Source organism: Kogia breviceps, chromosome 14, assembly GCF_026419965.1.
Source record: "Kogia breviceps isolate mKogBre1 chromosome 14, mKogBre1 haplotype 1, whole genome shotgun sequence".
NCBI lineage: Eukaryota > Metazoa > Chordata > Mammalia > Artiodactyla > Physeteridae > Kogia > Kogia breviceps.
In genome coordinates, this window is record NC_081323.1 from 13690938 (window position 1) to 13714566 (window position 23629).

The 23629-nt window shown below is 45.0% G+C and overlaps 1 protein-coding gene across 5 annotated transcripts in view; it reads right to left on the reverse strand.

Moving 5' to 3' along the window:
- The window catches only part of EYA2 (EYA transcriptional coactivator and phosphatase 2), a 251291-nt gene that overhangs the window by 134522 nt on the left and 93140 nt on the right, over positions 1–23629 (reverse strand). For 2 of the 5 annotated variants that reach the window (XM_059038755.2, XM_067013897.1), the window contains exons 3-5: positions 22459–22501; positions 18867–19009; positions 7279–7395 (exon numbers count right to left, since the gene is read on the reverse strand). In XM_059038755.2, the coding sequence (XP_058894738.1) occupies positions 7279–7395; positions 18867–19009; positions 22459–22501 (303 nt within the window). The remainder of the gene's footprint in view (positions 1–7278; positions 7396–18866; positions 19010–22458; positions 22502–23629) is intronic. The other 3 variants (XM_067013899.1, XM_067013898.1, XM_067013900.1) reach the window with 2 other exon arrangements.

Below are 23629 nucleotides of genomic sequence, written 5' to 3' on the forward strand. Positions count from 1 at the left end.
CTGAAAATTGCTGCTGCCCAGAAGAAACAGGGAAGTACTTGACTTCACAGGAGGCCACTGGGTTCCAACTCAGCTATAACCACACCCACCATTCAAATCTTCTGGGGCGTGCCTCACTGGTGAAATAAATCAGAGGTGTGGACCAAAAGGAGTGATCTTTCCAGCTCCCCAAGTCATCACTTGGCTTGGAATTTTGTCCTTCCATTCCTGGTCTCATAATCAGTGGTTCAATTAAGAAAAATATGGAACCAGACTACAAGATAGAGGCATAAAGAGCAGCCTGATACACGTCTGTCTGCTTCATAAGGTATTTTAAAGAGAGTGTTTAAATCCATTGCCAATAATGAAAAAGAATGAGATTTTTACATTAAAATATAGTTTTGAGGATTATCTTGAAAAATGGAAAGATCTGGCCTCTCTGGGGTCCCATTCTAGTGTAGTAGCAATGAGCTAAAGCTGAAATAACACCCCCCCCCCCAGCTCCCTGTAACAGTACACCTGGCTCACTTCTCTTTTATTTACAGGAATCATATCGGGGAGGAGTTTAATTCACAGAACTGTAGAATCACTTGAAAAAGAGTAACAATTTGTTTCTGATTTGAGACAGTAAACATTTCATTCCAGGGTGCCATTTGATTTCTGTTTTGTTTGTTTGTTTTTGTTGCTCTGACGTTTCTTCTGGTGTTCTCTGCCATACCAAAACAAAGACAAAAACAAAACAAACACCCACAGTCAAACTTGTCAGTCTTTTCATTGATGACGTCTGGATTTCTGAGTCATGGTTAGAAAAGCCGTTTCCACTTCAAGGTTATAAAAATTTTGTTCACTCTTGTTCTAGTACTTTTATAGTTTTACTTTTGATGTTTAAACTGTTGATCCATTTGGATTTTTTTCTGGTATACAGTAATAGGAATGGATCTTTTTTCCCCCCTGATGGCGAACCAGTTGTTCCAGTACCATTCACTGAATACTCCGTCTTTTACCACTGACTTAAGATGCCATCTGCCCCATGTGCTGAACTTCCTGACATGTTTTGCCTCATTCTGGACTGTACGTTCTCCTCTACTAGTCAATCAGTCTATTCAAATACCTGAACCACACTATTTTGATTATTGATTCCCTCAGTGCTGGGAAAATCTGCTAGGTAGAGACAGCTCTAGACCAGATGCTGCTCTGCTTCCCCCGAACGAAACTAAAAGCAAGACTTGAAAGACCCAATCTACTTCTATGTAACAACTGCATCTCAGAGCAAAGCTCAAGAATAGTCACAGGAATACAAAGATATACAGCACCCAACAAGGCAAAATTCACAGGTCTGACATCCAATCAAAACTTATCAAACATGCAAAGAAGTAGGAAAATATAACTTATAATGAGGAGAAAAATCATTGCAAACCTCAAAATGACACAGATAACAGAATTAGTATATAAGCACATTAAAACAGTACTATATTCTGTCTGTTCAAGGAGCCAGAGGAGATATTGGACATTTTAAGTAGAGACATGGAAGTTAAAAAAAACCCCAAACTTCTAGAGATGAAAACTATGTATAAGATGAAAAAAAAAAATGACTGGAGAGTAATTAACAAGCAGATCAGATAATGCAGAAGAAAAGATTAGTGAACTTGAAGACATGGGGGGGGAATATTTGAATAATGGCCCCCAATTTTCCATTTGATAAAAACTATAAACTCACAGATCTAAGAAGCTCAATGAACACAAAGCACTAGAATCACAAAGACTACACCAAGACCCATCAAAATTAAATTGCTTAAAACCAGTGATAAGGAGAAAATCTTAAAACAAATGAACCAAGACACCTTTGGAGTTATACTGACATCATTTCCTTGTTTATGAATCACATATGAGTTAGTTCTTGTCATAGAACTATGCAGTATAATAGATTATGTTCATGACTGCTTATATTTGCAGAAGGAAATTCTGGATGGGTTCGCGAGAACCTAGTACAAGTGGTTAAGTATTGGGGATTTAGAAGCTGAATGGCTGTTGGATGAGGGTGGCATCGAGATTTCTGTAGATGTTTAAAGTAGATAAATGCATAACCTGCTCAAAAATTAATATAAAGGAGTAACTTTAAATGTATCCTTTTTTTCTTACTACAAAAGGAAATACATTGGCAGGAAGGGAATTAGGGAATGATGGCTAATGGGCATGGAGTTTCCTTTGGGGCTGATGAAAATGTTGTGGGATTAAGATAGTGGTGATGGCTGCACAACTTTGTGAATACAGTAAAATCAATGAATTGTACACTCTAAAAGGATGAATTTTATGGTATGTGAATTAATCTCATCAAAATATAAATTAACTAAAATACAGGGAAAAAAGGGAATACATGCATGTTCATCATTTAAAAAATTACAGAATCAAAGAATTTTAACACAGGAACAGGCCTAATGGTCATTACATCCAGGACTTCCCAGTGAGCAGAGAACATTAGTTTGGGCAGAGGGTCCCTGTTTAAGTCTACCGGGGAAAACTGACTACTGAATTCTCTTGGAAAGTCACAAGGTGCATCAGTCTGCAAAGGCGCTGAAAAGTCCTGGAGTGAAGACATCTAACTTCATGCTACACACTATTTACCAAATGTGTTTGATGTATTTGACAATGACCTTCCCCAACCTCTTTATTTTTCAGTGAGTATTTGTGAGCGCCAGAGCTGTGAAACACAGATCCTGAAAGTTCAGTGACCTGTCCAAAGTCGCACAGCTTGCTGGTACCACAAATGGTGCTAGATTTCACAAGTCCAGCACAAACTGACCTCAGAGGTCTTGGGCTGAGACCATTGGGTTAGACCCTTCCACTGGACTTTTGGTTTTCCTGCACATCCTCGAATCACACGTCTCCATGTTGCTCCTGAATGGCTCACGTTGGGTTCCGAGGTCAGTATTAACAACCCCTGCCTTTGGTAAATACAAAAGTAATTTCCACAGAAAAGGGCGCTTCCACTGTTTTTAAGGCCCCCCCTTTAATGCAGATTTCACCAGAGGGGAATTGATGTTGATGTGGGTGGCTCAACAGCCTCAAATTGGTATTCCTCTTTTCTCTTACCAAAACTGTTTCCTAAAACTAAGAGTTCAGGAAAGAGAAGTGAATTTAGGAAAAACATAAGACCCTCAAATCTGAAACTAGGATAAAAATAACATTTTACATTTGTAGAGCACTTTGTTTGTGCCAGTGTTGTTCGAAATATTTCACACACATTAGCTCATTTAATTATCACGGCACCCCACGTGTAGGTACTACTCGTATCCCCATTTTACAGGGGAAGAAACCGAGGTACTACGAAGTAACTCAGCTCAAAGTCACAAGCTGGTACATGGATTGCACAACTGGGAAGTGAACTCAGCCTGACTTCAGAGTTACTGCTTTTAACTCTCATGTTACAGAAGCAAGGAAAGAAATAATAAAAATGTACACCCAGCCTTGATGGACCTCATCTGATGTGCCCATGGCCATTCCGTCTAGTCCTCCAACAGCCCCATGGGGTCCTCTCTCTTGCTATGACGCTAGTTCCACAAGTGAGGAGAGCGAGGCCCGGAGAAGCCAAGCGCCTCACCCAGGTCATGCCTTGGGACACAGCCTAACTGCAGCCGGGTCCAGGGCTCTTAACCCCTCCGGGGCACCAGCAAGTTCTTACACCACACTCTCAAGATGTTCTTTTCTTCTCTTTTTAATCTTTGTGGTCACTTCCGTGAACAGCAGTGTTTTAGCAGGAGAAGCCAAAATGGAACAACAACAAAAATCAAACCCATAAGAAATACATTTCAGCTACAAAAACTCTGGGTGAACTTAATAAAAGAAAATAAACAACCATGAAAAAGCTAAAGGAGTGCCATGAACTTCTCTCTTCTATGTTTCCTGCACATGAGGTGGGGGGCAATGCTATCTAAGCAGATACAGATCTCCAACCAGGGCCTTGTGGCAGGGGGAGAGGGCAAGATGGCTCCGCTGAAATGTTTGGAAGTTTCTGAGATCAGGTAGAGGAACTAGGGAGAGGCATCCCAGCTTAGTTAATGCTTGATCTGAGACCCTACACAAGCCACGCCGCTGTGGTGCCTCAGTTTACGCATCTGTAAACGATGGAGTGGTCTCTCTCTACTCAGGTTCTTTTTGCTTCTATAAAATGATGATTTTAATTGTTAGAAAGGAAAAGGACTCAGCTCGGCTTCTGAACATGGACCTGTTTTACGCCAAGTCGGTACTTTCAGGCCTAAAACTCAGTCTCAATCTCCTTCTTCATTCCCTTCTTTGTCCAAAAAACTAAGCTCAACCAATGTCTTCCATTCTGAAATGCACACAGAGTAGTTGGAGAGTTTATTTCTCCTCTGGAACAACTTGAAAAAAAAAGTTAATAGGAAGCACATGGGCATGGTGTGTGAGCCTTCTATGTGTTTGTGTTTGAAAAAAAATACTTAAGGAGGAATATGTCAGGCTTGCAAAACGCCTGGGCTGTCTCAAGAGCAGTTTATGGCCATTAGCATTAGACTGAAGGCAGTTAATTGGGACAAAGTCCAGCTGGCATCTGGGCCATGAAGACGATAAGAAAATAACCTGGACTATTCCCGTGGTAGGGTGGGAACAGAGCAGCAGATGTTTTTCCATTTGTGAGGGGCTGATGGGGATGGAGGCAGGTCGTGGGGTCTAGGCCAGGGCTCAACCACGGAGGATCATCTTCTAGATGGATCTATGAGAGTGTGGAGGGCAGGGTGGTGTTGGGGTTACGTGCCTGGGCTCTGGAGTGGAACCACCTGGCTTCAAATCCCATTGCCACAGCCATGTGACCTTGGGCAAGCTGCTTTACCACACTGTGCCTCAGTTTTTCCACCTGTAAGATGGGGATAATTACAGAACCTACATCACAGGGCTACTGGGAAGATCAAGGGGAATGGTGTATACGCAGAGCTAGGGCGGTATCTGGAGTCCTGAAGAAGTATAGGAAATAGCACTTGGAGGAAACAGCATAGGCTCTGGAATTCTACTCTGAATCCCAGCTCTCAACACTTATTGGCCCTGGGATCCTTGGGTAAGTCACTTCCCCTCTCTGAGCCTCACCTTCATCATGTGTAAAGCAGAGCTGATGCAGCCCACCTCCTATGGCTGCTGTAAGGACCAGAGGAGAAATAACATATTCTCTATGTCCCCGTCCAGGGAGGCCTCCTGCGTCACTTGCCAGTCTCATCTCCCCTACTCACTTACACCCAGATTCATGAGTCTCCTTTGGACTCTTTCAACACTGCGAGCCTTTTCCTGCCTCTGGGCATTTGCCCTTGCTAGTCCCTCTGCCTGGGCTGTCCAGTCTCCAGCTACTCACAGGCTGGCTCCTGTCCCTCACTCAGGTCTCCCTAACCACCTGGGTAGCGTGCACCACCACTCCTTTCATAATGGCCCATCACACCGCCCTGTTTTGGTCCTTCACGCTGTTTAGCGCAATCTATAACAACCGATTTACTTAATTGATCATTGTCTATCTCCTTAGAAGCCCTGAGGCAGTCAGTTCCATTTCTATAGGAAGAGCTGGAAAAAACTGGTTGAGATTGACCCAAATGCAAGTTCAAGTTCACTGTCTTCACAAGCCTTATGATCAGGGTTGTGCCATAATTCACTCCCCATTTGAGGAGGGGTCACAGCAGCTTACTCCCTTCAGTGGGACTCAGAAAGACCGCCAGGGGAGACAGAGATGACAGCCGAAGCAGAGGAGGCAGGAGGTACCATGGCGAAGAGCAGGCTTTGAGTGAGGATTGGCTTTGGGAATTCACCAGACCCCCAAGAGACTTGATGCAACCTGTTTCCCACTGCACTTGCAATAAAATCTAAGCTCCTTGCCCTGGCGCTGGGCAGGTCAGGCATTCCCTCTATGACGCAGTTTCTCCTCCTATAAAATGGGAATTATGCCAGAACCAACACTTCGGAGCGTCATGAAGGTTGTAGGAGATGGCTACCCACCTCTTGTGGCACGTGGTGAGTGCTTGGTCAATGTCAGCTGATGGTGTCATCAACGAACTCTGTTGCAGATCTTTACATGGAAGCTATTCCAAGGTCTGGGCATTAATGCTCATCACCCCCTTTCTTTCACGTATCCCTAAGATCACTTGCTGTCTCTTCACAATGCTTTTTCCTGAAAGGCTGCCCTTGACAACCATTTAAATTGTTTCCTTAATTAAAAAGACGAAGCGGCAATACCTGCAATTTTGTTTTTAAAGAAAAGTAGCATCATGCATTAGCCCACCAGCTTGCCACAGTTTTGCATATTACTTTTCAGACTGTTGGTGGTCATTTTTACCAGCTTTCACGAAGAAAAAAAATACCAGGGTGAGGATGCCCCAAATTACTGCCACCAGCCCTCTGCTCCATGCATCAGCTCCAACATGCTCCCCACGGGGCACCAGAGAAGAGAAGGAGCCTTTGGATGGTAACAGAGTGCAGGTGGGCAAAGGAGAATCCAGCAGGCAGGTTTCTTAGGGTATGTGGGGTGGGAGCCACACACTGGAGTTTCTTCCCTTTCTAAGGCTACCCCGTGGGGATGCAGAGCTCAGAACTTCCTGCCTGGAATAATAGCTCCTTTGCCTACTGTCCAGTATTTCCAACACCAGGCATTTCTCTGAGCCTACAGTGGGCTTGCCTGTCCCATCACAGTTAAAATCAAAGCCAACGCCTTCCCTCAGCCCTCAAGGCCCTGCACGATTCGGCCCTGCTCTCTCCCGAAGGCTCTCTCCTCTCACATCCCCCTGACCCTGCTTCCGCCCCACTGGCTCCTATTCTGTGCCTCGAACACATTAAGACACTTCCCTCCATACAGATTTTATAAGGGCTGTTCCCTCTGCCTGGAATGCTCCCCCTAGGTCTACACATGGCTGGTTCTGCCTCATACTTTGGGTCTCTGTCCAATGTCACGTCTTCAAAGAGCCTTCCCCGATGACTCTATCTAAAGTTACCTCTCCCACCTCTCCTGACCTCTCAACTATTCGTCACTCTCTATCCGAACACCACTTTTATTTGCTTCATTGCATTCAACCCCTTCCAAAATTAGCTGTCTATCTGCTGCCTTGTTGATTGTCAGTCTCTCCTTCCTGCCCTGTAATTGCCATGAGGGCAGAAGTCCTATCTCCTCTGTCCACCACTGCAACTCTAGTACTTGAGATAGATCCTGGCACACAGTAGGTTCTCAGTAAAACTGCTAAATAAACGAATGAACGACTGGACGCCCAGCTCAGGCAGCGCCTTAGAGACGGCAGGGAGGGGCCGCAGCGCCACACTCACCGTGCATCTGGTAGGTGTACGGGCTCTGTCCAGTGGGGGCGGTGCTGAAGCTGGAGCCATAGCTGAGGAATCCACTCTGGCCAGGGGAATGGTTCAAGCTGTCTTCTGTCTTGATGCCTTGGAAGGAGGAGAGAGAAGCACCAGGCACACATAATTAGGATGCTTCCTTGTCACCCGCAGAAGAGCTACTGCGTCAAGACAGCACGTGGTTTTATCAGCTTCCAGACTGGTTGCAAACTGGTGGTTTGTGAGCTGAAGTTAGCCTACACACGTGTCTTGCTTGGCCTGTGTATTTGAAAGGAAAATCTGAAACTAGTTGTTTTTGTTGAAAAGTCAGGAGATTTCTCCAAAAAATCTAGACTTATGGCTTCTCTTGAGCAATAGGATGACCTAGAAACCTCATCCCTGTGTGCCCGTGTGATGACAGGCAGCCCCCGTAGCTCCTGATTTGTGTGTTTCCCAGGTCACCATGGAGCCCATATTGTCTCTGAGACATGGAGGCTAGTTTTAAGGTACAATTTTTTCATTGCAGTTTTTTTGGTGTTTTTTGCTTGTTTGTTTTTACATCCTAGGACACGTTCAAAAGTGAGAACGGGAAAGGCAGGCTAAGAGCGTCTCATATTTTGCACATGCAGTCAGCTTCAGGCTTCCTGCCTGGCTCTGAGGGTAGTGAGTTTACAACCCCTTACTCCAAGGACTAGCTCCATGTATGGCTTAAAAGTACATCAGGATTTGGGGTGAAGGTATTACATGAACCATCTCTCCTCTGTAAAGATGATGCCACTTCACCCTAAGACACACTACTCTCCACTCTTCTCATGGGTGGACCTGCTTATCCAAAGGCCACAGTTACAAATATGCCTTCTGTTTCAGCCAAACTCTGACGTACTTCCCCAAGGCACAGGCACCAACTCCATGAGCAAATGGCTGGAGAAGAAATTGTATTGAGGGAGGAGGCTGATGCGCCAGTAGCCCATACATGTATTTTTATTGAAAATATAATCAACTTTGCTTACCTTTGTCTTATAGGTGTACAATAGTATTTCAATACTATTTAAATTTGCATTTTAAAAAAAAACTCTGCTAGTTCTGGGGACGGTTTTGTAGCTCTGGTTTCCCTCCTTCTCACCCGTTCACCTCCATAAATAAAGAGAATGCTTAGCGAGGTAAAAATGATGGATTTGGAGTCAAGGGGTCTGCGCTGGAGTCCGGGATGGTTTGCTTCATTAGTTGGTGATCTGGACAGTTTCTCCTTCAACCCCAGCCTGGAGGTCCCCTCCCTTATGAAATAAGATGCTGACCTCCACTGGCAGGATTGATGGGAGATGAAAAGAAGGGGAAAGAATGAACATATAAAGCTGTGGATAAGGTACTTAGAAACACACACCTCTTTCGTCTTCACAACAATCCCATGAAACAGCCACTATGACTTTCCCTATTTTAAAGATGTGGAGACTGAGGTTCAGAAAGCCAGGCCCCTCGATCAGCGTCTTGTAATCAGCAGGTTAACTCTGAAGTCTAGGTTTTCTTTTCCTTCTCTTGATACGTCTCAATAATGGGTGTGAAAGGACTTTCCGCACTAGATGGTGCTCAACTTCAGTGATGACAGCGACGACAGCAGCAAGCTATATTTATATGGCACCTTCTTTTGCTTCATCTGCCGGGGATGGTTAACGGTGCATTCAGTATAGTCTGTCTCCTGGTGCAACCAGAGTCAAATCTAAACTCCTTGGGTGACGTGTTCCTATGTGGGCTCTGCTCACCCCTCTGACCTCTGCCTTCTCCAGGCTCCCTCCTCACCCTGCTCAAGCTGTGTTCTCAGTCACTTCACTCATTTTAGTGGCTGAATGGAAAGTCAAAGTAAGGAATATCACTGCTCATTCAGCCAGTCTCCTGATGATGGATTCTAGGTCGATTCCATTTTTTTTTTTTTTTTTTCTATCACAATCCAAGATAGAATGGACAACATGAGAATGTTTGTCTAGGATGGATACAAGAAGAGGAATTGCTAAGTCAGAGGGTACATACATTTTTCATTTTTAACTAGACACAGACAAAACTGCAAGAATATGTCTTTACACTCAGGGCCTTTGCACATGCTGTTCTCTCTGCCCTGGAAAGCACTTCCCTCCACCCCCTTCTTTATCGGGCTAATGCCTTCTCATCCTTGATTTCTCAACTTAAATGTTGCTTCCCCAGAAAGGCCTTCCATGACCTGAGTCAGCCCCCTGATTACTCCCTCCAGAGCACCCAGTTTTTTTCTATGGCTCTCATCACAGTTCATGGGCTTAACATCTGTTCTCCCCTTAGGCTGAGAGCTCTAGGAGGGTGGGGGCTGGGCTGGGCTTGTCCACTGTGGCATCCCCACACCTGACTCAGTGCCAGGCACACAGCAGGTGCTCAATAAATATCTGTTGAATGAATGAATGTGGAAGAAAACAAATGAAAAAATTTCACCTCTCCTTCTGTTTGCTGAAGTGGATGGATCATAAAATTCTAACCCATGAGAAAGGGGAGAGAATATGGTGGAGGCACACCAAAGGTTTAGTTCTGTAAATCAGGGTTGCCCATATTTGGTCTATGAACCAGTCACCCGCTCATGATGAGAAAGCACAGAAATTGAGAAGTAAGTATTTAGAAACTTTCATAGCAACTTGAAATTGCTATGGCATCTAAGGTCATATCTCTAGGCTTCTATTTTGTATGAGTTTTAAAAAATTTTCATTTTTCTAGCAATTATTTTTGTTGCATTTTACCAAAGAGTCAGTCCATGATGAATTAGAAATTAAAAAGCAAAAAGCCAAAAACTGGTCTTTTACCTCCAGGTGAGAAGCGCTGCTCTAAGAGATTCAGTTCAAAGAAAATCTGGTGATGGTCTGGTCTGAGGACAGGCTGGTGGCATCAGCTCTCCTGCCCTCTAAGCATTTCTCATGAATATCTTTATGGCAAAGAGAACAAGGCCTCCAGAGATGCTCAAGAATTACCTACAGGTTCCACTGTCTTCAGCTCATGGGAGTACAGAAGGGAGCATGTGCATTTCAAAGAGGCTGTCAGCCCCAGAGATGCGCTGGGCATTCATTCATTCATTCATTTCACAAACATGCAAAATAATACTCTACACCTGGGGTCAGCTAACTCTGGCCCATGGGCCGAAGGTGATCTGCTACCTGTTTTTGTAGATAAAGTTTTATTGAGACACAGATACAGGCATGCCTCAGAGATATTATGGGTTCAGTTCCAGACCACCACAATAAATCGAATATTGCAATGAAGCAAGTCACATGGATTTTCTGGTTTTCTAGTGCATGTAACAGTTATGTTTACACTATACTGTAAATTAGCAACTGAATTTGTATAATATTCTAAATCCTTTGTTGTCATTTCTATAATCTTCACAGCATCTTCACCAGGAATAGATTCCATCTCAAGAAACCACTTTATTTGCTCATCCAAAAGAAGCAACTCCTCATCCAGTTTTATCATGAGTTTGCAGAAATTTAATCCCATCTTCAAGGACTCCACTTCAAATTCTGGTTCTCTTGATATTTCTGCCACATCTGCAGTTACTTCATTTCCTTCACTGAAGTCTTGAACTTCTCAAAGTCATCCATTAGTGTTGGAATCAACTTCTTCCAAACTGCTATTAATGTTGACATTTTGACCTCTTCCCATGAATCACCATCTAGACTGGTGAATGCTTTCCTGAAGGTTTTCAATTCACTTTGCCCAGATCCATCAGAGGAATCACTATCTAAACCAACAACAGCCTTATAAAATGTGTTCCTGAATAATAAGATTTGATAGTTGAAATTACTCCTGATCCATGGGCTGCAGAGCGGACGCTGTGTTAGCAGCATAAAAACAACATTCGTCGCATTGTACATCTCCATCTTAGCTCTGGGGTGACCAGGTGCATGACCAATGAGCAGTAATATCTTGAAAGGAATCTTTTTTTCTGAGAGCTAGGTCTCAACAGTGGGCTTAAAATATTCAGTAAACCATGCTGTAAGTGGATGTGTTCTCATTCAGGCTTTGTTGTTCCATTTATAGAGCACAGGCAGAGTAGATTTAGCATAATTCTTAAGGGTCCTAGGCTTTTCAGGAAGGTAAATGAACACTGGCTTCAACTTAAAGTCACCAGCTGCATTAGCCCCTAACAAGAGAGTCAGACTGTCCTTTGAAGCTTTAAAGCCAGGCATTGACTTCTCCTCTCTAGCTATGAAAGTTCTAAATGGCATTTTCTTCTTCTTTTTTTTTTTCCCAAGTATGTGGTAAATTAGTGTTTCCTTTGTTTTATTTTAATTACAATTTCTTTCCTACTCAGAAACATTTTCAAAGTATGATATCTGCGTCAATTAAAAAGAACAATGGAAATAAATAGCACAGACATAAAGAATGATAAGGCTGTGTGTTTCATGGAGCATCCTAAATACCTATTTGAAAATTTTGAAGTATTTGGAATATTTTCTTATTGAATATCTTAACTGTACATATCTATCACTGAGACATTTATTTTAAACTAAAAAGTTCTTCCTTGTTTGTAAAAGTAGTACATACCAGGCTTCATTGCATTTTTCTTTAAATATCCACAGTTGTTTCGTATATACTGTCAGAGTACAAGATTAATTATTTCTAAAAGGAATGAAACTTATGGAAAAGGAGCAAAATTAACTTAGCATTCCCTTTTATTCAACAGAGCTATGGTACAGAAAACAAAACAAAACAAAACAAAAATAAACAAGCAAGACAGATGGATGGGTAGGGCCAAAAAAGGGAGGAGAAAGGATAGGACTAGATCCTAGTGAGCTACAAATCTCATCAGAGGTTTGATGGAAATTGAGATTGATGGATCAGGCCAGGAGACAGAGCTAAGTAGGAGAGGAGTTCTTAATAGAATCAAAAAGAGGGTTGGAAGTTAGGAAAGAGTAGTAGTAAATGTGATCATATGGAAAAGGGAATGGGTTCTTAAACCTGATACATAGCATCTTTTGAACATTAAAATATTTCTATAAGGATAGGTGTGTGCCTTCCACATTTCCCTGCGGGCTGTTTTGAAAGTGCCTTGAATTAATATTCCACAGCTGCAGAACAAACTGCCACAAACTTAGTGGCTTAAAACAAAACTCATTTATTCACTCACAATTCTGTAGGTCAGAAGTCTGGGTGGGCTCAACTGGGTTCCATGCTTAAAGTCTGAAATCAAAGTTTTGGTCAAACTGGGCTCTTACGTGGGAGCTCTGGGGAAGCATCCATTTGCAGGCTCATTCAGATTCTTGGAAAAATCCAGTTCCTGTATCTACAGATTTGAAATCCCTTCATCCTCGCTGGCTGTCAGCTGGGGACCATTTTTGGCTCCTGGATTCCACCTGCATCCCTTCTCACCCCCTCCGTCTTCTAATCAGTGATGTTCCATCAAGTCCTTTTCATGACTTCCATCTCTCTGACTTCCTCTTCTGTTGCCAGCCACAGAAAACCTTCTGCTAAATGGCATTTTCTAATTGAAGGCTCCATCTACATTGATAATCTGTTGTCTAGTGTAGCCACCTTTATGAATTATCTTAGCTAGATCTTCTGGGTAACTTGCTGCAGCTTCTACATCAGCACTTGCAGCTTGACCTTGCACGTTTACGTTATGAAGCTGGCTTCTTTCCTTAAACCTCATGAACCCACCTCTGCTAGCTTTAAACTTTTCTTCTACAGCTTCCTCACCTCTCTCAGCCTTCACAGAATTGATGAGAGTTAGGGCCTTTGCTGGATTAGTCTTTGGCTTAAGGGAATGTTGTGGCTGGTTTGATCTTCTATTCAGACAACTAAAACTTTCTCCTTATCAGCAATAAGGCTGTTTCACTTTCTTACCATTCATGTGTTCACTGCAGTAGCACTTTTTAATGTCCTTCAAAACTTTTTCCTTTGTATTCACAACTTGGCTAACTCTTTGGTGCCAGAGGCTTAGCTTTCAGCCTGTCTTGGCTTTTGACATGCCTTCCTCACTAAGCTTAATCATTTTTAGTTTTTTTCTTAATTTAAAGTGAGATATGCACGACTCTTTTTTTTTTCACTTGAATACTTTGAGGCCATTGTAGGGTTATTAATTGGCCTAATTTCATATTGTTGTGTGTCAGGGAATAGGGATGCCCGAGGAGAGGGGAGGAAGATGGGGGAAATGGCTGGTTGGTGGGGCAGTCAGAACACACAACATTTATTGACTAAGTTCTCCATCTTATATGGGCACATTTCATGGAGCCCCCAAACAATTACAATAGTAACACCAAAAACCACTGATCACAGATCACCGTAACAAATATAGTAATAATGCAAAAGTTCAAAATTTTGCCAAATTGCCAAAATGTGACACAGAGACACGAAGTGAGCAAATGTTGTAAAAATGGCACCAGCAGACTTGCCACAAACCTTCAATTTTTTTTTTTTTTTTTTTTTTTTTTTTTTTTTGCGGTACGCGGGCCTCTCACTGCCGTGGCCTCTCCCGTTGCGGAGCACAGGCTCCGGACGCGCAGGCTCAGCGGCCATGGCTCACGGGCCCAGCCGCTCCGCGGCATGTGGGATCTTCCCGGACCAGGGCACGAACCCGTGTCCCCTGCATCGGCAGGCGGCCTCTCAACCACTGCGCCACCAGAGAAGCCCACTTTCAATTAGTAAAAAACGCAGTATCTGTGAAGTGTAATAAAGCGAAGTGCAATAAAATAAGGTATGTATTGCCCAGATTATGTATGTATGTACACCCATTAGTTTATGTATTATCTGGGGCTGCTTTCAAGATACAGGGTAGACCTGAATAGTTCTGATAGACACTGTATGGCCTGCAAAGCAAAACAAAGATTTATTATCAGGCTCTTTACAGAAAAAGATTGCCGACCTCTATTCTTCATAAAGAAATGCAGAGCAATGATAAACAGCAAATCCAGGGGCGTGGGTATTTGACAAGAAAGGGAGGTAACCTCCCTTTATTTTTCATGTCGGATGGTCAGCTCATGGGTATTTGTAGTGCTACTCTTCACGCTTTTACATATGTCTTAAATGTTGCATAAGAAATTGAGAAAAAAATACTCCACACTCCTGACCTCCTTGCCTCTAGTTTGCTCAACTGTATTATTATTTCCCTGCAGCTATTTAAACAAAGGTAATAATGCTATTTGCCAAGGAGCAAGAAGAAAAGTTTCCTAACAAGATTCAGCAAGGTTTGTCCAGACAGTGAGCAAACACTGCTTGCTCGGGCACAGGCATATGTGAAGGGAAAGGGCTTTTCATCCCAGCTGTCGTTACTTAGTGATGTGGACATTCCAGGTGTGTGTGTGTGTGTGTAGCAGCCTGGCTTCAGCTGTACTGACTGAACATTTCCCTTGGGCCAGGCCCTGTGAGCTAAACCCTTTATAGAGATCAGGGGTTGACACATGATGGCCCGGGGGGCCAAGCCTGGCCCACTGCCTGTTTATGTAAATAAAGTTTTATTAGAACACAGACACACCCCTTAGGCGACATATTGTTTGGCTGCTTTCATGCTTCAATGGCAGTGTTGAGTGGCCCAGAAAGCTGAAAATATTTATGATCTGGCCCTTCACAGAAAAAGGTAGCTGATCCCATTTAATGCAACAACAATCGTTAGGAACCCAGACTTAGTATCACTCCCATTGTATGAAGGAGGAAAACTGCCCAGAGTCTGAGGACCAGCAAGGGGCAGAGGTGGGGTGTGAACCCAGAACATGTGATCTTACCCCTGATGCTGTATTGTTAGGGCACAGAGCCTCTGAAAGTAACTGGGACTGTAAAATAACTTTGAACCAAATTAATTTCCACCGGATGCCATGTTTTGTCTGGGAACAGGGCTAGTTTTCTCTTTTATGCTGAAAAATAATCCAGCTTCATGTTTCTTGGCTGTCAGCCAGGCAGGGTAACTTACGTGTGATTTTATCACAAGTCTTCTGGCACAGGAGGGACAGAAGTTAGAAGAGATGCCCACACCAGTTGGCCAAGGTCTGTCATAGGTAATCCCCCGGGATTTCTGGAATGTGTGCTCAGGCAGTGGAGCTCAGCAGTGAGGGGCTTAGACTCCAAATCCAGGCTGCCTGGGTGTAATTCCACCTCTGCCACCGACCAACTGGGGGACCTTGGGCGAGTTATTTATCCTCTCTGAGCCTCCATTTATTTCTACCTTGAAAGAGGATAACGATGGGGCTTTCCTTGGAGGGTTGAGTGGGGGTTTAAAAGAACAAGTAGACACAGAGCCCTGAGAATTGTGGGTGGCAGCATCTCAGTGATGCAGCATCTCAAAGATGCAGTCTCTCAGGGAATATCGTGGGGGTCCAGTGATTAGGACTTCATGCTTTCACTGCTGAGGGTCTGGTTTCAGTCCCTGGTCAGGGAACTAAGATCCCACAAGCTGTGTGGCGCAGCCAAAAAAAAAGTGGTTTTTTTTTGAAGATGCAGCATCTCAGTGATACAGCATCTCAATGATGGTGTCCATGACCAACGCCTGACCAGGTGCTCCATAACTTGTCACTCCTAACTCCACAACTGCTCGTGAATATGTCTACTTCTGTCTGTTCACTTCCCCCTAGGTCTCCACCATTGCTCTACTCCAGACTTTACCAGTCTCCCAACCTACCTTCCTGTTTCTCCTCTTGCTTCCCCCCAATCCAACCTCCCCACAGCAGCCAAAATGATCTTTAAAAAACCCAGACTGTATCAGATAGCCCTGTGTTTATAAATCTGCCAATGAGTTCCTGCTTCACTTGGAATAAAATCCTTCCCAGGCGCTAAGGCTCTGCCCACCTCGCCTACCTCATCTGTGTACTGTGTTCCAGACACTGGGCTTCCTGGATTTGCCAAGTCCGTCTTCCCAGGGGTGGTCGCCTCGGCCTGGGCGCCCTCCCTCCTGTGCTTACGAATGGTCATCTCTCAGTTCTCAGCTGAATCAGCTCCTCATGTAAAAGGCCTTCCCTGGCGCTGAAACCTATATTAAATCTTGCTTGTTCTTTACCCTTTCACAATCTTCTTGTCTTCCTTTATATCACGCATCATAATTTGAAATAACACCTACCATTTTTAAAAGTTCATGTAATTTCTTTCTTCCTTTAGGCCAGGGGTTGCAAACTTAAATGTCTTCAGGGGACAGGCAGCTAACTCAAGTGAGTAATGAGGGTGGGGGAGGACTGTAGTGAACACAGGCTAATAGGGTCAGCCCTACTCAGAGCCACCTACTCCTGACACAAAAAATGTGGGGCCAGTGTTGCCCGATCATCTGTCGTTTTTTTAAAAGACATTAGGAATATGAACTTCTATGTAAACATTTCCCATTTAAAAATTCGCAATTAATTTTTTAAATGTCAAGTATATTTTATAGGTTAAAAAAAAATATCCAAAGGCCACATTATCTGCTGGCCTTCACTTTCCAGCCTCTGTTCTAGACTGTAACCTCCATAAACACAGGTCCCATTCTGCTTGTTGACCATTGTATGCCCAGCACACGACCCAATGCTGAATGAATGAATGAAAAAAAGAACAGGGAAAAGGAAGGGAGGGAGAAGAGGGAGGAAAAAAAATTCAAGATTCAGTCTCTGCACTGAAGCCACACCATCTAGTTGGCAAGACAAGATGATCTGATTAATTTAACCATTGAAGAAGCTGAGGTGTGGAGAAGCCAGGGGCAGTTGAGTCTGGAAGGAAGGCCTCCTGCCTGCAATCCTGTTCTTTCCACTGGATACCATGGATTTGGGTGGATCGGAAAGCCATCTGTATGGATGTCTGTGCTTTCTGCCTGCCCCCTCCTCCTCTGGGGACCACCCCTTCCTCACACTCAGATCAGTTCTCTGGGGTGAGCCTGACCTGATCACTGGTGCCATGGGTGGACATGTGGCCATCCAGAGCATTCCATCTTTCTGCCGCAGGGTCTGACCATGGGAGTCCAGGTAGAGAGATCTCTGGGACAATGTGGCAAGTCCTGGACAGCGGAGGCTCTCTTTTTGGGGAGTTCCAGCCTGGAACTGCTAGGGCTGCCTTTGGCACCACAGTGGAGAGCCTGCCTGAGACGGAAGCCCACACAAAGGGAAGCAGAGAGACTAATTCCTCCTATTATCATAGCTGGATCCAACCCTGCCTGAAGCTAAAGCCCTAAGATTTTTCAGCTATGTTTGCAATAAACATCCTTATTTTCTTAAGTTAATTAGCATTGGATTTTTGTTGTTTGCTACCAAAAGGGCTTTGGTTGATACATCAATTAAGATGGGAAGAAACCACATGAATAAAAGCCACAGACAGTGTGATGGTTAACCTTACGTGTCAACTTGGACCACAGGGTATCTAGACATTTGGTCACACATTATACTGTGTCTGTGAGGGTGTTTCTGGATGAGATTAATTTGAATCAGTGGACTGAGTAAAGCAGATTGCCCTCGCTGATGTTGGCGGGCCCCATCCAATCAACTGGAAACCTGAATAGAACAACAGACTAAGTAAGAGGGAACTCCTTCTGTCTGAGTGCTGAGCTGGGACATTGGTCTTTTCCTGTCTTCAGATTCGAACTGAAAAATCAGCTCTTCTTGGGCTTGGGCCTGCCGGCTTTTGGACTAGAACTTACAACATCAGCCCTCCTGGTTCTCAGGCCTTCAGACTCAGGCTGGAATGACATCCTCTACCATCTCCTGGGTCTTTAGCTTGCTAACTGCAGATCTAGGGACTTCTCAGCCTCCATTATCGGGGGAGCCAATCCCTATGATAAATTTCTCTCTCTGTCTCTATCTATCTATCTCAGCTCCACCCCATTGGCTCTGTTTCTCTAGAGAACCCTGACGAATGCTGACAGGGACAGGTGAGCAGTGGATGGTGAGCCTGGTTCACTGAGCCTACAGTTCTTGGCAATAGCATTCTGACTGTCAAGGTTGTATGTTTCTTGTTTTTGCCTTCCCAGCATGCATTTTTCCTTCTTCTGATACCACCACTGGGTTTTCCTTTAAGAGAACCATCCCTTCCTCATATACAATCCATATGCTTCACCCTCCGATTATCTCCCTCACCCCTACCTCCTTGCCTGTGCTAAGCATTGTCACGTGACCCAATCTGGGCCAATGAGGGTCAACACTGGATTCTGGTGGAACTACTGGGAAAGGTGAGATATCTTTCTGCTGAGAGTGCCGAGCTGAAAGCATGCAAACCTGGAGTTGACAGGTACAATCTTTGCTGTCACATGGGAAGAACCCATGTGGAGGTAAAGACAACTCAGAGGAAAACATCTGAAGATGGAGTGAGACATCTTTCTCGTGACATCATTCAAGCACCTGGATCCAGCCATACCTGCTATCAGTTGTATCCCCAAATTTACCAGTAGGTGAATCATTAAATTTCCATTTTCCCTAAGCCAGCTTGGGTTGTGTCTTATTCTTGCAGTCAAAAGAGGTCTTGATATAGTCTCTAGATCCTGAACCATATTTAAAGTGTCTGTTCTTCTTCTCTATCTCCAATCCAAAATTAGACTGGCTGCATTTATCATTCTGCATTTCACTGAAGCAGTAGGGCAAAATAAAGACCATGATGGTGGGGATCCCAGGGGGAAAGCAAGAGCTTGGTCAGGTACTCACTGTAAGAAGGGATTCCATAGGCTTGTGCTGGAGGTGGGTAAGCTGTGTAGGGGGTGGCCTGCTGGATCCCCGCACTGTACTGAGTCTGGCCGTAGGCTGCCATGGCCGTGGGATGCTGGCTGGGCAGGACACGTGGGCAAGGTCTGCGTGGAAGGAGAGAAGATGAAATCTCCAAGCCCAAGCCCAACCCAGCATCCCTCCCCCCTTATTCTGGTATCACCACCACCACTATTTTCCTTTGGGGGTATTTATTCTTTTCTTTTTGGCCACTTGGCTTGCAGGATCTTAGTTCCCTGACCAGGGATTGAACCTGGGCCCCCGCAGTGAAAGCACCGAGTCCTAATCGCTGGACCGCCAGGGAATCCCCTGGGTATTCACTCTTTCCAGGGGAGAGACAGCTTACATGTTCATCAAATCCTATTTCATTTTCCTTTCCTGGGCACCAGGAAGATTACATTTCCTGTCTCCCTTGCAGTCAGATTCAACCACATGACTGGGTTCTGCCTGACAGAATGCATAAACCACTCATAGGTCTGGCCAATAAAACCATCCCCTCTCCTCTTTCGGCAGCAACTGTGGAGGGTACCAGTTGAGAGGGAGGAGCCAACACAGTTACATCCTGGATCCCTGAGTCAGTCTGTGGAGGAGAGGCATCCTGGAGAGTTTCATGGGATCCACATTGGACTTTATATAAGAAACAAACCTTTGTTGTGCTAAGCCACTGAGACCAAGGTTTATTGATTACTGCAGTATAGCCTATCCCACCGTGACTATCTACTCTAGTTTAGACACCTCCCCAATTGATTGCAGCTTTGATAGCATTGTCATTCAAGTGCCCTGCTCTTGGCCATGGGGTGGGCACATGGTACAAGATCATCCAATCAGACTCTGTTCTGGGAATTTAAATCTTGGGCTGAATAATTCATTCCAACAACTGCATTCTGAAGAGACTGTTTTTTAGTTCCTTCCTATTGCTTGGATCCTAGAAGCTGTCCTACTCTTGGTCTTTCTCAAGGGCTGATTATTCCACTTTTGCTTCCATTGTGAGCTACTCCAGATCTTCCCAAAACAGTCCTTTTGTGCATCAGCTGGGGTCTATTTCTGTTACTTGCAACCAAAGAACACAAATGGATTCCTTACTCCAAGATGAATAACGGGTTCCATGAAGGGCTAGGATTTAACGGGCCACTGACCTAAGACATCTGGAATATAATGACTGCTAGTGATCACTGCGCTCTAACCACGGGCTAGGAACCGTGTCACATGGGCCTAATATGTGCACTGAATCGCATCGGATACTGATACCAACTCTCTGGGGTAGAGGCTCTTCTAACTCCCATTTTAGAGAAGAGAAAACTGAAGCTCAGAAACCGCAAGTCACAGCTAGAAAATGGGAAATCTGGAACTTAAACTTGTAAATCTGACTCCAGAGCCCACACTTGTAATCACGAAGCTCTGCTGCTTCTCAGTGAGAGGACTGGGACTGACTCAGCCTTGTATTTACTGCTCCTGTAGAGAGCAATAAATAAAGTCAAGGTAGATTGTTCTAACAGGAAGGGGACAAGATGGTGAATCTACGGATATAATTTCTTTGGCCAGTGCAGTTTTTTCGATTCACACACACACACACTCCCTCTCTCTCTCTCTCTCTCTCTCTCGCTCTCTCTCTCTCTGTCTCTGTCTCTCTCTCTGTCTCTCTCTCTCCCCTTATGTCCCCCTTCTCTTGCAAAGCAGATGCTTTGGAAAGCCTGGGGCTGCTCTGTGTGCTGCCATCAATTCTTGGGCCTACGATATGCCAGGCACTGTCCCAATTATTGCATGTAGACTGGCTCATTTAAACCTGATAGCAACTGTGACAGCTCTTGAAGGCAGTTACTACTCCCATCCCCATTTTACAGATAAGAAAACTGAGGCAGAGAGAGATGAAGGAACCAACACACAGCTGATACACAATTTGAACCCTGGCTCCAGAGGCCACGCCCTTAACCACTCCACCTCTGTGCAACTTGACAAACTGTATCTAACTATCCTGGCCATGAGTTTATCAGTAGATGATAACGAGAGAGATTCCCAAACTTGTATCTGATTCCATTTTGATTACATCACCTTAGTAAAAACCTGTTGGTTTCCTGAGCTCCTCTTACATACGAAGCCTGATGGCAGGCGTGAGACAGATGCAAAAGTTCACGGAATTATAAAACGATGTTCTCGGGCCCTCCTTCTTTTTGACAACTACTGTGCCGAAGGGTTGGGGAACTTGTTCCAAGATGCATAAGAAACTTGTTTGAGCTGGAGACGCCAGAATCAGTACCGGAAGGCGTTTCGGCAGTCAAGATTCTTACCACGTGAGGTGCTTGGAAACGCATCTGGAGCATTGGGACTTAGTGCTGAGCACAGAACCTTATATGAAAATGTTCCCAACTTATACCTGTCTTTGGAAGTAGAAGGTGGAAATCGGAGATGATCAACTCCTGCTTCTCATCAAAACTGATGTGAAATTCTCGGATTAAACTGGGGCTCAAGTGGAAAGCCAGAGAGAGGACAGTGGAGCTCTCTAACCCCAATGCCATAAAACAAGTTAGGTATATTTAACAGACCTCAGTTGCTACCGACAACCCCCAAAACATCTTCTGGAGGGAAAGGAAGGCTGAGAAATTGTGTTCCTTATAAACAGCTTCTACGGTCTCATATAGGGAGGAGCATGTCCAGCTAGGGAGGAGCTGAGTATCCAGACTGAGGGCCACGCTGACCGTCCTGCCAAACCCGGGGCTTCTCACACTAGGGGGTGCAGATGGGCAGCCCCTGAGGACCCTGGGTAAGCCCTGTCCATCACTGGGTTCCCACTAACCCCTGCGCACGGCTCTGGTGGAGCATTTGTACCATCCGCTCTATTGAGATCTCTGATCTACTGGTCTCTCTCCCCACTAGACTGGAAGCTCTCCGAGGGTAGGGACTGTGTCTCACTGATCTCGCGAGTCTCCAGTGCTCCTATGAGATTTGGTACTGAGGAGTGTTGGGTGAATGTTGGAGCAGGAAGAAGGAGGAAGGAGGGGGGAGGAGAGAGGAAGAAGGATAGAGGCGGGCAGAGAGAGAAAGATGGGGCAGGAGGAAGGAAGAGGAGGGAGAGCACGAGAGAGAGAGAGAGGGCAAAGAGGGAAGGAGAGAGGGCAAAGAGAGAGGGAGGGAGACAAAAGGAGAGAGAGGAAAGGAAGGAGAAAAGACAAGAGAGGGAGAGACAGAGAAGCAGGAAGGGAGAGAGGAATTGAGAAAGCCTGTGATAGGAAAGGACAGGAAGGAAAGGAGGCAAAGACTGAAAAAAAGAAGAAAGAAGAAAACAACAGCCAACACTCTCAGGCAAGTCTGTTCCAGACCCCTTTCTAAGCACCCTTTACGTGGGGCGGGCATCATGATTGTCCCCCTTTTCCAGATGGCGAGACTGAGGCCTGGGGAGGTGGGGTCGTTTGCTCAAGGTCACTCAGCCAGTAAGAGTAGTGCTGGGATTCTTTTCTAGGGAGTCTGGTTCCAGAGCCTCTGCCCTCCAAGCAAGAGAGAGGGAGAGAGCATGAGAGGGAGGTAAAGCAAGGGTACTCACCTTGCAAAGAGCTGGGACACACTCAGAGCTGATGTGGTGATGCCTGGAGGGGAAAAAAAAAACATCTGAAGGGCTTGAGCTGTCAGAGCGATGCTCCCCAGAAGCTGTGACTTCAGACGCCAGATTGAGGGGGAAGAAACTCAGAGAGTTGCTGCCAGGGACTTTCTCAACCACACAAGCTTATCTCAGGTACACCCCTGTAGCACTCTCCTTGAAAACCTTTTCTGGGTGTGCTTTGTCTCCGGATACTAATTGATGGACTACGTATAAAGAACCTGTAGCATCTTGAAACATCAGAGTAGAATCCGTCCCCCCACCCATTGTACAGATGGAGAAAGGAGGGCAAAGAGACAGAAAGAACGTACTTGAGCCAGGTCACACAACTAGGTGGCAGCTGGCGCCACTTCTACTCCTGGATGGAGACCCACTCCCTTCCTTGCCTTAAAGGCAACCCCAGAAACCTAGAAAGGCAGACACTGGTTGGCTTTGATTATCCAACACCTATTTTCCTTCTTCTGATGTCACCTTGATATTCCTCCTCTCCCTCCCCAGTTTCAGTTCACTGGGTTCAGGAGAGGCTGGCCCCAGCACTTAAGGGGAGGCACATCTTGGATTATCTCCTAGGCTCCAGCTAGAGTGTGGGGCAGGGAGACGGAAGAGGCCTGAGGTCCTGATACAAGTGCTCTACGCTGTACCTCTGGGCACTCAGCCTCCAACCATGGTTGGGAGGCAATAATCAGGAGATGATGAAAACGTGATAGAATTTTGCTGGGAGAGACATTTCCAAGCGGATAATTTTACAAACGAACAGTTCACTGGGGAGGATTTTGTGCTGTGTCATTTTAAATAATACAGTGCAACGTCCTCAGTGTGGAGCCCTGGCAAGTTCTAGATGATGTGTCTACTGATTGTACCAACCTGCCAATCCACGCTCCCTGGTATGCAGGGCAGTGGCTGAGGTGTCCCTGTGCCTCCTGAGAAATGCCCCAAGCCCTCCAGAGTTCTGAGCCTCTCTGTAAACCAACCTGCAATTCCAACTCTAGCACTCAGTAAGTAATGAGACTTTGGGCAGACAGCCTGTAGTCTCTGGGCCTCAGGGTACCCTCCTGCGAAACGGGGAGAAAACATTTATCTCACAAGGATGCACGAGGATTAAATGAGATGATGATGA